The sequence below is a fragment of the Falco biarmicus genome, chromosome 6 (genome assembly GCF_023638135.1).
Source record: "Falco biarmicus isolate bFalBia1 chromosome 6, bFalBia1.pri, whole genome shotgun sequence".
In the NCBI taxonomy this organism is placed as follows: domain Eukaryota; kingdom Metazoa; phylum Chordata; class Aves; order Falconiformes; family Falconidae; genus Falco; species Falco biarmicus.
This window is the reverse complement of record NC_079293.1, coordinates 37924688-37939313: the sequence shown is the minus strand read 5'-3', so window position 1 is coordinate 37939313 and position 14626 is coordinate 37924688. Positions and strand designations below refer to the sequence as shown.

Below are 14626 nucleotides of genomic sequence, written 5' to 3'. Positions count from 1 at the left end.
GAATTCCAGCAACATTGCAATACAGTTCCAGACATTCCTCCCAGTTCAGTCCTTGCTCTTCATCATTGCTTTTCCTTAACTTCTTTCCCTTCAATGGTTTTTCAATATAACTGATCATGTTTGCATATCCAAGCTGCCACCTTTTCTGTTTGTATGCCAGATTGCCAGGTGACCCCTCATTCCGGGGTACGCTCTCATTCTTAGATGCACAGAAATACTTTTGGATTGCACAGCTGTCTTGTAAAAATATTTGGAATCACAGTCTCTGCTGTTTTGTTGATTAATCATTTATAATTTTTATTTTCCTCTAGTCCAAGTGATCTCAGTTTTCTTCCTTCACTTGTCCACCATTAAGAAATTAATCCATCAAAGCCTTTAAAGTTATACCAGTTGGAGGACTGTTTTTTCCATGCTTTATATTTCACATTGTATGTTTCACATTAGATTCTTAACTAGCGTTTGCTTGTGGATTTGTCTTTTCACCATTTTTCATGTGTGTATATGTGTGCATGTGTGTGAAACGCTCTATGATCTTTCTGTTTTCAAAGTTCCATACATACTTCTCTGAAAAACAAAGCAAAACCTGGTGTGTGTAAGGTTCTGAGTCTCCTTCTTTGAAAAAGGAATGTGTTTCCAACAGGAGAAGCTTCATGCCAGTGTGCAGTTCCAGAGTATAGAGTATTATTCCTGCCCTACTTCAGGATTCCACTGGTTAACTCTGAAGTCTTATAAAGGAAGGGCACTACCCTTCTTCTGCACAGATGTAGCTTAAAGTTTAGTTAGTGCAAACCAACCTCATATAGTTTTTCCATTGAGAAAAAAAACACAATGCACAATGCCAGAGAAAAGAGGGACAAAAAGGGGTCCTTTCATGGTGATGTATTGACAAGCTTAGTTAAGGATGGCAGAAGTTTTTAGGACCTATGGTTAGAAAGCCCCAAGGCACCTATTCAGCAAGATATGTAAACACTCACCTAACTTTAAAAAGGTCAGTGGTCCCACTGAAGTCAAAAGCACTACTTCTGTGCTTAAAATTAGACACATGCCTTAGTATCTTGCTAAACTGAAGCCTAAAGACCCATTAATTCTGATCTTGCCAAATACTTCTGCAAATTCTGGGTCAGGGCATTCAGAACAAAACACCTTTTGTTAAAAATAGTTAGCTTAAGGATATTCAGGAGAAACATCGAAAGAAAGAGGAATTTCTCTTACAGTTTCACAGCATGCTGATTTAGCTAGTGTTTGTATTTATTTGCATTGGAAATCTGTGCAGGTAGTGGGGGTTAGACTGCAATGCGGAGAATGGCATGGTAATGTACTTTTATTGACTAACAGGCACTGAACGTATTCAGATAACGCACCCTTAGCTTGCTGGATGCTCATAGGCCTGCTCCTTTTGGGTTCTTTCACTAAAAAGCAGAAAAAACAAGACAACTTGCTGATTTGCGAGGACTGTGATTTTATTGGGCATGCTTTAAAGTACATTCTCTTTTCTAGGAGAGATAAAATGGGGCAGATCCAGTTTGCTCCACTGACCTGAATGGCTAGTAGGGATATTTTTGTGAGTTTTGTGAGCTCATAAGATTTATACGATGGCTTGTAAGAATCACACTGAGCACTGTGGCGACTGGGAAATGTTTTCACTTAAATGAGTTCTTTTAGAAAGTGCAGATGTGTGTATCCCCACAGAAGCACATCAATCTGAGATGGGAGAAGAAACCTTATCAAATTCCTTGTTTCATTCCTATAATGTTAAGTCCTTTCCTTTCACTAGGATGGAAGTATATGAAAACTCATATACTGGATCCTGCATTTCAACCATTGCAACTATTCCTTTGCTTCTGTTTGTAAGAAGGAGCAGACATACGCAAAACATGCCTTGGGGAGCGCGCTTTCCTGCTGAGTCTACCCTGAAAGGCTTAATCACAGAGCTTCAATTGTGTCTCCGTTTCCCAAAGCTGGAGCCTGTCTGGGCCCCATAGCTAGGTCAGTGATAAAACCATAGCAGAGATTGCTTCAGCATTATAAATTGGGAAAATGTACTGGTATACATCATACCACTGCAGCATTGCTAAACGTATCAGTGGAGCAATATTATGGCAGGCTTTTCTCAACAAAGCCTTGCTTCATTTTGTCATGTCTAAAAAGAGCAGTAGAAAATGAAAATAGTGATATTTCTTACTTACTTCTTTCCTATAAAGGTTAACTAAACTAGCTACTGAACAAAATTTAATTACTTTACAGACAATGGTTCTTTGCTCTTAGGCATGTTGCAGAGGAAGAGCTGTGCTGGCAGGAAGATGGTGCTTATTCTGCGAGACTGTATTTTCAGCATGTAATGCAACACCAGCAGGTTTGCAAAACTCCAGTTGCCTATCTGTACCATCAGCTAGCATTTTGCATGGACTACCATTTGCATGTAGGGTCTGCTGAATTCATCATCATCTTTGCAGCATGGTGATGATCGGGGCAGTTATAAGTCCTTAGCGAGCCGTGGAAAAACAAATGGAAAACTTACAAGCATACTGAGACACTGTGTGCTCAGCAATGGGATGGGCTAAAGCACATATTGCACATTCCAGGATGGGGAAGATGAATGGGAGATGCATAGCTGATCTCTAATTCCTCTCTACTGAGGCTGTGCAGTTTGTGCTTTGCTTAACATGTCTGTTCACAATTTTTTTTGGTGTGAATAGGCTGTGAACAAACACACACACATACACATTATCTATGCCCCGACTTTGCTATGTCATCCTCTCTACAACTTATTCCTTTTCAGCAAATTTATGTTTATTGCCAGGTGCCTATGAAGATTCCTTGGTTACCTTCTTAACTGGATTTTTATTAGACAAGTTTAATTGCAAAGTACGTTGCCATGTGAACACCTGGGACAGGGGACAGGAAATTTTAACTGGAGCTTTTTATAAAATACTGGGTTCTTAAAATCTCTTAAAGTATTATAAATATTCTCAATCCATGTCCAGGTAGTCCTTAATCATAATTTGATTGCAAAAAGACATATGAGACAGTTCATTGGACATGAGATGATTTGGTGTGGTGTGAAATACGTATTACTGTTCTGTACATACTACCATACGTAACATCTCATCCCTTGGCACAGGAGACTCACGTGGCCTTGTCTCTTCCCACATGTCTTTCTGATGTAAGAAGGTGAGCATACACGGCATCTCTTACCTGTCTTGCTGTCCTTTTGGCTGCAGTGATACCAGGTAGTCTTCCCACCTGTGCCAGGCTATAAAATATGTATCTTGAGACTCACCTCCTGCTGAATGTTCTTACACTCCTCTTTAGAGGTATTGTGGAGGGCAGGAGCAGAGGAGCTTATAGAATTGAAAGAGGCTTATGTCAAGAGGGTGCTGGGTTAAATCTGCATCAGGATTGAGACAGCAGACAAGTTCTCCCAAAGGATGCCACTCTAATTCCTAGAGAAGCACAAGTAACACTAGAGTGTATTTCAGCTATGGCACTGCTAGAAAATGTCACGTATTAATGACTCAGTACTCCCTACATATAAATTATCTGTCTGTTAAAGATATTCAGCCAGGTCCACTTTGAGCATACATGAATCCAGCTTGAAAAATGTCCAGGGAATTAAGCTTGGTCTGAGCTTGACCTGTTGCCTGTAAAACAGTCTCCTGTGATTGATAATAGGTTTTCTGGACAACAGGCATGCTGCCATTGGGAGTGGATGCAGCACAACCGCAGGAATTGCTAGTGCTGCTGTTCATGCTCCTGTTCCGCTAACTGAGATAATTGTGCTTTGGTGTTGCGGGCACATGTGTTCTCTGAAATACCAATGCCAAAGAGTTGGCAAAGGAATTTCAGAGGAGCATTTACCCCTCAGGTGGGAGCCTTTGTAATTATTATGTTTATACAACACTGTAGACCATGACACAGTTACTGCCAAACATAATGGTGTGAGAACCAAAGTACGACAGTGCCACAAGGCAAGCATTGCTTTTAGGTCAGCAAGGGGCAGGCGTTTCTAGATCTCAGTCAAAGCTTTGCCTGACCACCTGTCCCACTACACTAATTTAACCTGGAGCTTGGAGAAGGGGTTTGAGGATGCAGCATCTATTTGAAAGTGTTTCCGCAGCTAGATGTTTAAGAATGATTATAGAGAAAAAAAATAATACCACCGTCAGGAATCCTGAATGACATGGAGAGAAATAGAGGAAATCCGAAGTCACTTAAGGGATTAACTGAACCTCCAAAAATTGCTCAGGTTATGTTTGGATTTGGTGGCTTGTCCTTCTCCTGTCTGCACATGTTTGCTCTTCGTGTCTCAGATCTGACATTCTTCACTCTCAGGACAGACTGCTGCTCTTTCTGTTCTCACTGATCGTGGGATCACTGTGCCATTTTGGAGATCTGGAGCGAACTGCTATGTCAGTGCAGTATGTGTCCAGAGATACTCCTTCAGGTCCTAGCAGGACTGTGTGAGTGTCATTGTGTTGGTGTCCCTGAGCTCTTTCGTGCCTCAGCACTGCTCTAGCACAGCCGTGCTGTTTGTAATTGTGGTGCTAGCTCATGGCCTTGCACCATGGCTTGGGCGTCCCCTGGGAGCGTTGTGCAAGCCTGCCTGGGAGGCACCGTAGCTCTCTCACATCTGTGCCTTCTGCAGCAGCATGAGTAAAGTAAGATCAAGTAGTACAGACTCTTTTCTTTCCATTTACAAGGGTGAAATTGTCCATCAGGCCTTTCCATTCCTGCTTCCCAGATTCTTCTTCCCTGAAGCACTGCTAAATTTCCTCTCTTTTCTGAGTAGATACAATTCTTCAGAAGATCTTTCTCAACAGAGTAGATATATGGCAGAAATCCTCACCCAAAATTTGCCTTGCAAAATTAGTGCCCAAATCGACGTTAGCAGCAAGGTAGATCTTTTTTGCCCTATTCTTCTGACCTTAAGTGAGACATTAGTGCTTTTTTAACCTTGCTAGGTATGCCAGAAGCCCTAAGACCAGCCCTCTCCAAACATCAGCGTGGATCAAGTTCTCTCCATTCTCTCTTCCAAAACAGAGGCAGCTGCTATTGAGTTTTAGCTGTTGTTGCTACCAGGAAGAACATCTGCCATCTGTTATCAGGAGTCTGAAACCTTAGCTAGCAGCTACCCTGCTGAATGTTTTTAATACCTGTAAAACAACACTGATTCACCAGCTGCAGTACAGATTAAGGATAAACACAGAAACACTTGCAAAAACCAAAGTATCTCTGCATGTGTGGGGACCCAAAGAAATATTTCATCTGGACAGAAAAGAATATTTTAAATCAGATGCTCAAATCTCCTTTGGAAGCAAATTGTTGTCTAAATCCTGTAAAGCTCTTTCTACAGAAAATTTGGAAGACTAGATTTTCTTTGTGTGCATTTCCTGTTTGCTAATCAATGTATTCCATTGCAGATCCATCCTAGCTAGAAGACAGTAACCCACCCCTCCCAGGACATCAAATGAAGGCAGCAACAGGACGACTGTTTTCTTTATAGTCCTCTGGAAGCCATGTTGAAATGAATGGCATTGTCTCTTCTGTCCACCACATAAGGTGAGATGCAGAGAAGACAGCAGGCATTACTTTACTGTGACAGAGATTTGGGATGAGGTTCTGGTTGTCCCCTGGATAAATGTGGGAAAATGAGGAAAGAAGAGGAGACTCAAGGGGGTATGATGGAGAAGGAGATGCTCACTCCTCTTTCTAACATTGCGGAAGGTGGGACAAAAAGACACACTTTACTGTCTCACAGGCTGAGAAGACAACTGCCTCAGACATCCCTCAGAGCCTTCAAGGACACCAGCTGAATCATGCAGCAGATTTTCTGGAGAATGGTTGCAGTGCAAGTTAGCCATCCTTTCTCCAGCATGCAGAGCAGCAGCTTGCCCCTTGTAATGGTAAAGGTGATGGTGACAGGAGTTGAAAAGTATCGGTTTTCTGTTGGAAAATGGGCCACCTCAGTTTGAAATGCCTCCGTTTGAAATGTTTTACTTCTACCCCAAAGAACAATTCCTACCTGATGCTAATATCAAGTCAATGTTTACACACCAGGCTGGATTTGGAACGGTAGATTTTGCAGCACTCCCACATCCTTGGTGCCTGTGTTCGTGCCTGTCGTTTTGTCTCAGGCACACTGGGAGCCCCCTAAAACAGCACAGCCATGCGATGTGACCACCAGGAACTTGTGCTCTGAGTACCCATCCTGGAGGAGGGATAAGAATTGCTTCCCTATGTCACTGGTTTCTGGGTGAGGTTTTCCAATGAAAGCTGTCATTTCTGGTACGTGAGCTCTCAGCCTGACAGTGCTATGCTTCTCGCTTGATTCAAAGTGAATTTCACTTACATGGCTCTCAGGGCTTATACCTAAAGCCGCTGTTCTATTGGCTTTTCCCTGTGTGTCTATATGCGGTGTGGTTTCTGAGAGGGTATTAATGCCTCTGCTATCAAAAAGCAGAACCTTTAATAACCTCTGGGTGTTATAATTCTTTCATTTCCTTTTAAATGAATCCAACCTTATCTTACTGCAACATATGAGGTGCTCTGCCTGAAATGAAATAAATGTGATTAGATTATGAAGTATTTCAAAGATGCCCCACCTTCGGGTCTTTGTGAGCTGCTTAGAATTAGTGGAACTATGGGGCAATGGGCAAAAGTCTTATTCCAAGCAGGACTTTTCCCTTTGGCTGAAATGCCAGGATGGGCCCAAAACTCCACAGCTGTTGTGTGCAATACAGTCATGTCAGCAGGAAATCTGGGGGCTTTTAAAATTTGTCCTGTTTTGACATGGCAGCTGTGTTCCCTGCAGTTCGTGCATAAAGTACCGTGATGTCTTAGACTGTAAGGTTGGGAATATAAGTAAGTGCAGTTAGACTCTGATCCTGCTGCCACAAGAAGTCGGTATGTGGGTTTCCCCCCTGCCCCAGGATTTCAGCATCAGCAGAATCCACCCAGCAGATGTGGGAGCACCTCACCTTGCCACTGCTATTACTTCCGACAAGATCAAAGTTACCGTTGCTCCCCGCTTCCCCTGGGGGAGTTGCCAAACAGATGAAATGCTTCACTGGGAACAACTGAGTCAGGAGAAAACTACAAACAAACAAGCAGAGCAACCAAAAAGACTAAAAGAAGCAGAAGACAAAAGAAGCAGTGCAGGAATAGGGTGGTTAGTCAGTTGGCTTCAGATCCGATCCACCAAACAACTCATTTGCTGGATATTTGCTCTAAGCTCTGATGCCGTGCTCGGCATTGCCCTCGGCCCTCCAGAGGGAGCGAGGGAACACCCTACAGCCGTGGTTTTTCGTAGTGTCTCTGTGTGACTGAAAACTACGGACCTTAGAAATTGTTCCTTCATGAAATAAAAGGATAGGACCGAGTTTTTGCTGTATGGCACCTGACCTGCTTTCCAATGTGTGCTGTTGTGTTAGCACCGCCAGTGCCTGCGGAGGAGCGCGGAGGTGGAAGCCAAGGTGTGCATACTGGGGAGGGCACATGGGTAAGATGCAGTCCTGGAAGATGTATCTCCTCTTTTGAAACTGGGGTTATGTTTGCTGATGGGAAGATGCTCCTTCAGGCTTTGGTCTTCTTTTGCATGGTCCAGAGTGACACCTAATGGCACAATACCAGACTGCACCGCGTCTGGGGAGACTATAGTTGCCAACCATCTATCAAAGGACCAGGGCAAAGTAAATTCTGTGTGGGTGAAAACCCAAATAGACTGTATGAAACTAAACTGTACCAGTGTTCGTAGCCACACTTTGATATTTATTGCTTGAATAAAGCTGGGAAGTTAAGTAGTCTAAAGGTAGGAAGTGGCAGAGTTAAGCTGCCTGTGTTAGGTTAATGAAATATTGGTGAATTTAAACAACACAAAAGGAGGAAGTCAGGACAATATTCCAGAAAGGAGTCAATCACAAATATTCTATTTTGATTTTAATGTTATGTACATCTTTTATATATAACTGCTTTTATATAAAAACCGACAAGATGCTACAAAATTCTTTTGCCAGTAACAGCATATTCTAATAAAAAATGCTCCATCAAATATTTTCAACCAGTGCCATGTTGTGGCATCATTGTTTTGAACTGTGCAAGTTGTAGATAAAAGATCTTACCAACATGGAAATACATTTATATATGCTGTATGAATTCCCTTTTAGCGTGGATGGCACTTAAAAGCAATTTTGCATGATTAATTAATATTGCAAGAAAAATACTTTATCTATTGTGTTCATTTGTAGAAGGCGACATTTAAAATATGTAATCCCAAATAAGGGATAACAATAGCAAGAAAAGCTTTGGAATTATTCAAGCTAACTTTTAAGGGAGATAACAGTTTCCCTGTTTACTGGGTTTTATATGCAGCAATGGGCATTGAATGATATTCCATTTAGAATAGTTTCAAAACTACCAAATTAAAAGGAAAAATCTAACTACTGTATCTATGTACATGCATCTATATACATTTATATGTGTGTGTTGATGTGTAAAACACAATTGTTAGGGTGTGCGTAGTACACTGAAAGAGTGTTAATGCCTAAAAAGCGTTAGAGCACACACAGGTTTAAGGTAAGGTTTTCATCTCTGGTATGAATCCATAAAGCAAACCCACACCTAGTAGCACCAGAGACACATGAGTAACTATTGGTTCTGTCCTTAAGGCGGCTGAGCAGCATACAGTGAGCCCAGGCAGAAGGTGGCTTTGGTGCATTTTGCGTCTCTCTAATCATGACCTCCTGACAGCGTGTTCCTCCTGTGATCCTTTAGACTTGCAAACTCATGGTAAAGATAATTTGTCAAGGAAAAAGGAATGAGTTCTTGCCTTTTAAAAAGAGATTTCTAAAAGGCAAAGATGTCATTTTCAAAGGATTAATTTCTTTATGGATTTTTACATTAGGGAGTTGAGTTTCTAGCTACTTTTTTGCCTGGAAGTCTTTATAGGGTGGTTGAAAAATTACGCTTGTGATAGTGGAGAAGCAGTAGAAAAAAAATCCTTTTTGCACAACACAATTCGGTTGAAGAACTCATTGCTACAGGATACTGTGGAGACTAAAGTTCACATAGCTAGACAAAGGGAGATTAGAAAAAATCATGAAGGATTGGTCCACTGGTGGCTGTTAAATGTAGCTGGAGTGCATCCATCACCTCAGGAACTCACAGCTGCTGATTGCTGAAGAACGGGTGTGGAAACAGTGGAAAGGATTACTCTCAGGCTGCACCATTACATATATATTTCCCTTAGCATCCAGTATTAGTTACTGTCAGAAATGCATTTCAGCTAGCTGCACTTTTGCTCTCTCCCCTGTGGCTGTTCCAATGGCTGACTTTTTGTTACACGAAACTCCAGTAACAGCTTTCCTTTTTTGTTTTTTTTTTTCTCCCACCAGAAACAACAAGCTGAACATAAGCTATTTTTTTTTTAATTGGGGTACCAAGTATATTAATTCAGACTGCAAAAGCATTTGCTTATTTTAATCAAATTATAAGTGGGCTCTAGTTTTAAAGGCAAAATAGTTACTGTTATGGCCATGTCCCCTTAATCCAGTATCAAATATCTTAGACAATTATTAAGCTGGCAGATCTGGAAATGTAGTTTTTGGTAGCCTCAGGCTTCCTTTCACTGTATATTGGTTGTGCTCAGAAGGGGCTTTCAGCCGAACATCTCCAGCCTTTAGGCAAGGAGCCTTTCTCTCACAAAGTCTTTGGCATCCAGCAGCTGGAGGTGACATTTTTAGACACTGGTCCTTTCTTCAGCTTTGAGGAAGGTGTTTAATTATATATCGTTTCACATCCAGGAAGTAGCCTGGGAATGCATGGACTACTCTGTATGCTGTCTTTGTGGAAAGACAAAGAACGTTATCTTTTCATTGTGTTGGCTTCTTAAAGACCCGTTTCCATCTCAGAGGAAAAACAGTACATTATTTGGAGATAAAAGGCATTAGAAACAAGGCATACTTTTTTGAAACTGGGGTAATTAAGCACTGGAACATTTTAAAACCAAAGGGAGGTGACATAAAGGGTTGGAAATTGCAGAAATCCTGAATAGGCTGTGACCTGTTGGAGGTCAATCTGACTATGATAATAGCGGGGGGGGGGGGGGGGACGGGGAAGGGCCAAAAAAAAAGTGAGTTGGGGTTCTGAGTGACTATTACCTCTCAGGCACAAGACAATTATCATCGATATTTCGATGGAAACATCTCACCAGCACTCTGTGCAATCCGTGTGAGCTGCCTGCCAAGCTCCTTGGGAGCCAGCAGGTGGCGCAAAGGCGTCAGGCGGCGTCCCCGGTGTCGCTCGGGGCAGGGATCGGGATCGGCAAGAGGGAAAGGATCCCAGGAGGCGTGTAGCAGTGTTACTGCTCCAAATCCATCAATGATCATGTGTGGGAGGAAATGAAAAAAATATGCGGCCTACATGGGTACTACACATAGCAGCTTTAAAGTGAACTGTCTGCAAAAGTTATCTGCTGAAATATTTCAATTACATTGTTTTACAAATACACCCTCACCTACGCCTTTGTAGCTTTTTCCAGTGTGACTGTTTTTAGCTGTTGTCTCCTTCAACTCTGGAGTTTCCCACTCTGCCTTGAGATGAAACAAAGCCTTCAGAGTTTTGCAAAATAGTCAATAAATTACTGTGCAGTGCTCCCACACACCCAGGTTATAGGAGAGGCTTATTTAGCGCCTCTGTTTCCAACCTCCCCTATATCCTTATTCCAGGCTCTGTAACTTGGATGCCCTAGTTATCAACCTGTTTGCAGCAGACTAGTCTCTTCCCACCTCTTCCCATGAAAAGTTTCATTCTGGAGCTGAGAAAATTTCCCCAACAAAAATCAGGTGTGAGTATTTTGGTGGAGCAAGTGAATCCTTATGACAAGTGATGATGACCCAGCATTTCCTGACAAAACTTCCCCTGACAGCTTTCGAAGCAGTTTGATATTTCCTTGCTCTGTGGGACACAGGAGCCAGAGACACTCCAGCCCCTGGCTCTATGATCATGGAGTTGTGGATAAGCAGAAGCCACACAGGCTCTACTCATGGCTTAAGTACATCAAGCCGATGAGTCTGCCGTTATCATTTGCCCTGGCATCTCTATAGCTCTCCACACAGCTGCTGCCATCTTCACAGCCTCACAGGTATGTCAGTCGAAGGAACCGCCAGGCTTCTCAAGTGGTCTCCCACCACTGTATGGCTGAGAGACAAAACCAGCTCAGACGAAGGGTCATAGAAATTTTCTGCTCTAGGTCAAAACACTCTCCCCAAATTGATTCTAGTACTTTCCTCTTCATGCTTTGGAGTCACTCAGCATCCTCTGCTCTGGGAGGTTGACAACAGCTCCTTATGCTACCGCTTTGATGTAGGAGACTCTCAATGAAGTGCAGGGGAGCAGCAGCTGCACTACGTGAAGGGCTTTTCTGGGATGTGGGAGGGGAGGTACGAAAGGGAAGTTATGGTGGTGATGAGTGGTGGAAATCAAGGACAAAGCTGTAACTATATGTAAGCCAGCTTGGTAGGATGAGGAGGAGAGAAAAAGTCTGGGAAACTGCCTATTTTGGAAAGCCAAGAGTAGGCAGTGCCTCAGGGATAGAAGTGTTTCCAGAAAAGGCACCTGCAGAGACTGTGGTGTGCTCAAAATTGAGCCAAGCTAGGGAGCAGATGTGGGTATAGCTGGGAAGAGCTGGAAAGACAGGTTTCCTACAGAGGAAGGTGGGATTTTGGCAGTAAATAGTAGTTATGGAAGGATGACTAGGCGTGCTAGGAATGTTGCTTGCACGCTGAACAGTGGGTGCCTTCTAAGGTGGTGGCACCTTAAAAGGAGAGGACCAAGGGAAGGCCAGGGATTGTTAAGAGTATTAGTGTGTCTGTGCATCCAGAACTAGCTGGGAGTGAGAAAACAAGCTTCATAGATCTTGAATAAACTGGGCTGCAGACAGGCATGGGAAGGAGAGTGGCTTGAAGAAGCAGCTGCCTGCCTGGTACATTAACAGAGGAGCTGGGTAACTGCTGGAAGCAGAGGTTGTTTGATGAAACAAGTATTATTTGAAAACCAACAACTTTTCTAATGGAAACATTTTCTAACAATGTATTGGCTTCGACAAACTTTGGGTAAAATGCAGGTAGTTTCTTTCTAGACTACCTGGAGGCAAACTCAAGCTTCTGGAATTTATGGCTATTGGCCAGCCCTGCTATCCAAATGTTTCCAGAGCTTTTAGACTTCTTTTTATCATATCCACAATATGCTATTGCTTGATTCCAGCCTCATTTACACTGAGTAATGGAGGTTTGTGGAAAGACATTTTAACTAGTGCTAACCCAAGCTGGTGCATCCACCTGATAATGTGATGTTGTGCAGAGACAAGAGACTGTGGCCAAAATCATTCCTACAGGATCATATCTGAGGTGAAAAATCTGCCCTTTGGTTCTCCTGCTTACACAGCTGGTCAGGGAATCGCTGTACCCTGCCCCATTAAGTGAGATAGATGCTCAGCATTTGCTGAGTACATTTGAGTACAAGGGTAGCTGTGTCATTGCCAGCACTTCTGATACAGGGGTCAAATCACATGAATTTGTTGGAAGTCCTCAAAACTATCTACAGTTTATTAGTGTTATCTTTAGAAACATACAAGTTTTTTACTTAATTGCTGAGAAACAAATAACCTAGCTGCCGCTTCATATCCCTGCTTGCATGAATTTACACAGCCGTAGGAAAAAGTAAAACAGCCAAGATGAAGTTCATTGACATGCTGGGCAAGGTTATAACTGCCCTTGATAATCTGTCCGTGGAAAAGCTGATGTTTTGCTCCCAGGGAGTTTTGTACCCTGCTATGATAAGCAGCCAGAAATTTTTAAAGCTCTTAAGTCCTTTGAAGTCAGGAATGATGATGTATTATTAGCAGAATATCCTAAATCTGGTGAATATGTAATTTTTCTGAGCTTCAAGTGAAAGTATAAAATGATTGGGAAGTATTTTAAATGAAATGGAATGGAAAGGAGTCGAGTGAAAAACTAATTTAAATGAAATAAAATTAAATAAAAAAGAAATCATTGTTGCTAAGTGAATGGTAATAAGAAGTACATACAATGAACTTGTGTGTGTGTGTGTATAATATATTGTCTTTAATTCGTAATTAATATAATGCAAAGGAGAAAATGAGCAGTAAAAACTTAACGTGCCCAAAGGAGTCTTGGACTGGCTTCCCAGAATCATCCAAAAGCACACTTTTATCCCCAAACATGAAAACACTAGCATACCAAATCATATGGAAGAATATTGTGAAGACAAGGAAATTAGATTAGCCTTGTTGCCCATCTGAAATATAAAGAAAATGGAGTTACAATCCCCATTCTACACTTTTAATTGCCTTACCTGGCATTCCATGAACAATACCTTCATGGTGTTTGTGGTACTCGGTGTTTTTTTCATCTTTCCATTTCGTATAGACCAAATCCACCAGCTCTTCCGTTAAAGGGGGGGAGTTTTGGAGTTGTAAGGGATGTGAGGACCATGGCCACTGAAAAGCTCAATTCTTCTTTTCTGCTATACCTAATGTGCCAGTGCCATGTCAGGGAGAGTTTTCTCTGACAGCTGAACCTGTTCATCTTTCCTTCCTACCAGATTCCCAGGCAGGGAGAGCTGGAACAGTAATGGATTCTGTCAGGTAACATTGCTGTGGGCTCTGAGTGTAAGATACTGAGATGTCACCACTGTCCTTGAGACAATTATTTCCCATCGTCTGTGTCAGAGGTAGTCACTGGGATTTTATTATTAATTAATGGTCAGAAGTGAATAAATTTATCTGCCAAATGTAGACGCATACAAATAAATAGACTTGACAGGAGCAAGGGGGAATAAAGAATACCTCCAGTGGCGGAAGGTCTGGGAGGAAATTAAGAGAAAGGCTACACTAAAATGCAGCCAGAGAGATGGTTTTCACTGTGTCAGAGTTATCCTGTTTATGTACCCCCGCACGTGGACCCATACGCTGCCGAATTTAACATTGTGGACTTGAAGACTTAATCTCCATGGGTGCAGCATTGTCTGCCCTGTGCTTCATTGCACCCTGTGATCCGCTCCAAAGACATGGGCCTCAAGAATTTCCCAGCGTTTCCCTCCTCAGTGCCTGCTGCTGCTGGTCGAAAAAAGGTGGTGAACCAGAACATTTGTTGCTCACTTATCAAATAAAATTCCTTAACAACAATTGTCGCTCTGCACATAATGGGGCTTTTTCAGGAGTAATTACGAATGGGAGGCCATAATTCTCCCCATTAAAAGCAGTTGTTAGGACAAGTGCACACAAGTGTAGAAGGCAGCAATTTCATTTCAAAATGGTTATCTGCCTGGAGTGAAGAACATTTTTCACCCTTTGAAGTACTTGCAGAAATGGTGTCTTCTTGAGATTTCATGTAACAAAGGAGAGTTTTTGAGTATTACTTAATGCAACTGTAAAATTAATATTAAACTTGCACAGGTAGTTATGTAACAGCACAAACATTAATAAACTTCTTTCTTGTTAATAAAATCAAAGCAAGATGTCAGGTGTTAACAAAGGTCAAAATATGGATTATCCAGTGTGACATAAAACTGGAAGAACAATGAATTATAAAAGAAAGCACAGAGAAATCCA

General features: G+C 42.1%; 1 protein-coding gene across 1 annotated transcript in view; it reads right to left on the bottom strand.

Annotated features, from left to right (window-relative positions):
• The window catches only part of DACT2 (dishevelled binding antagonist of beta catenin 2), a 31027-nt gene extending 20645 nt beyond the window's left edge, over positions 1–10382 (bottom strand). Inside the window, 1 exon segment of the mRNA XM_056343629.1 lies at positions 10205–10382. Coding sequence (XP_056199604.1) covers positions 10205–10382 — 178 coding nt within the window.
• Positions 10383–14626: the final 4244 nt, after the last annotated feature.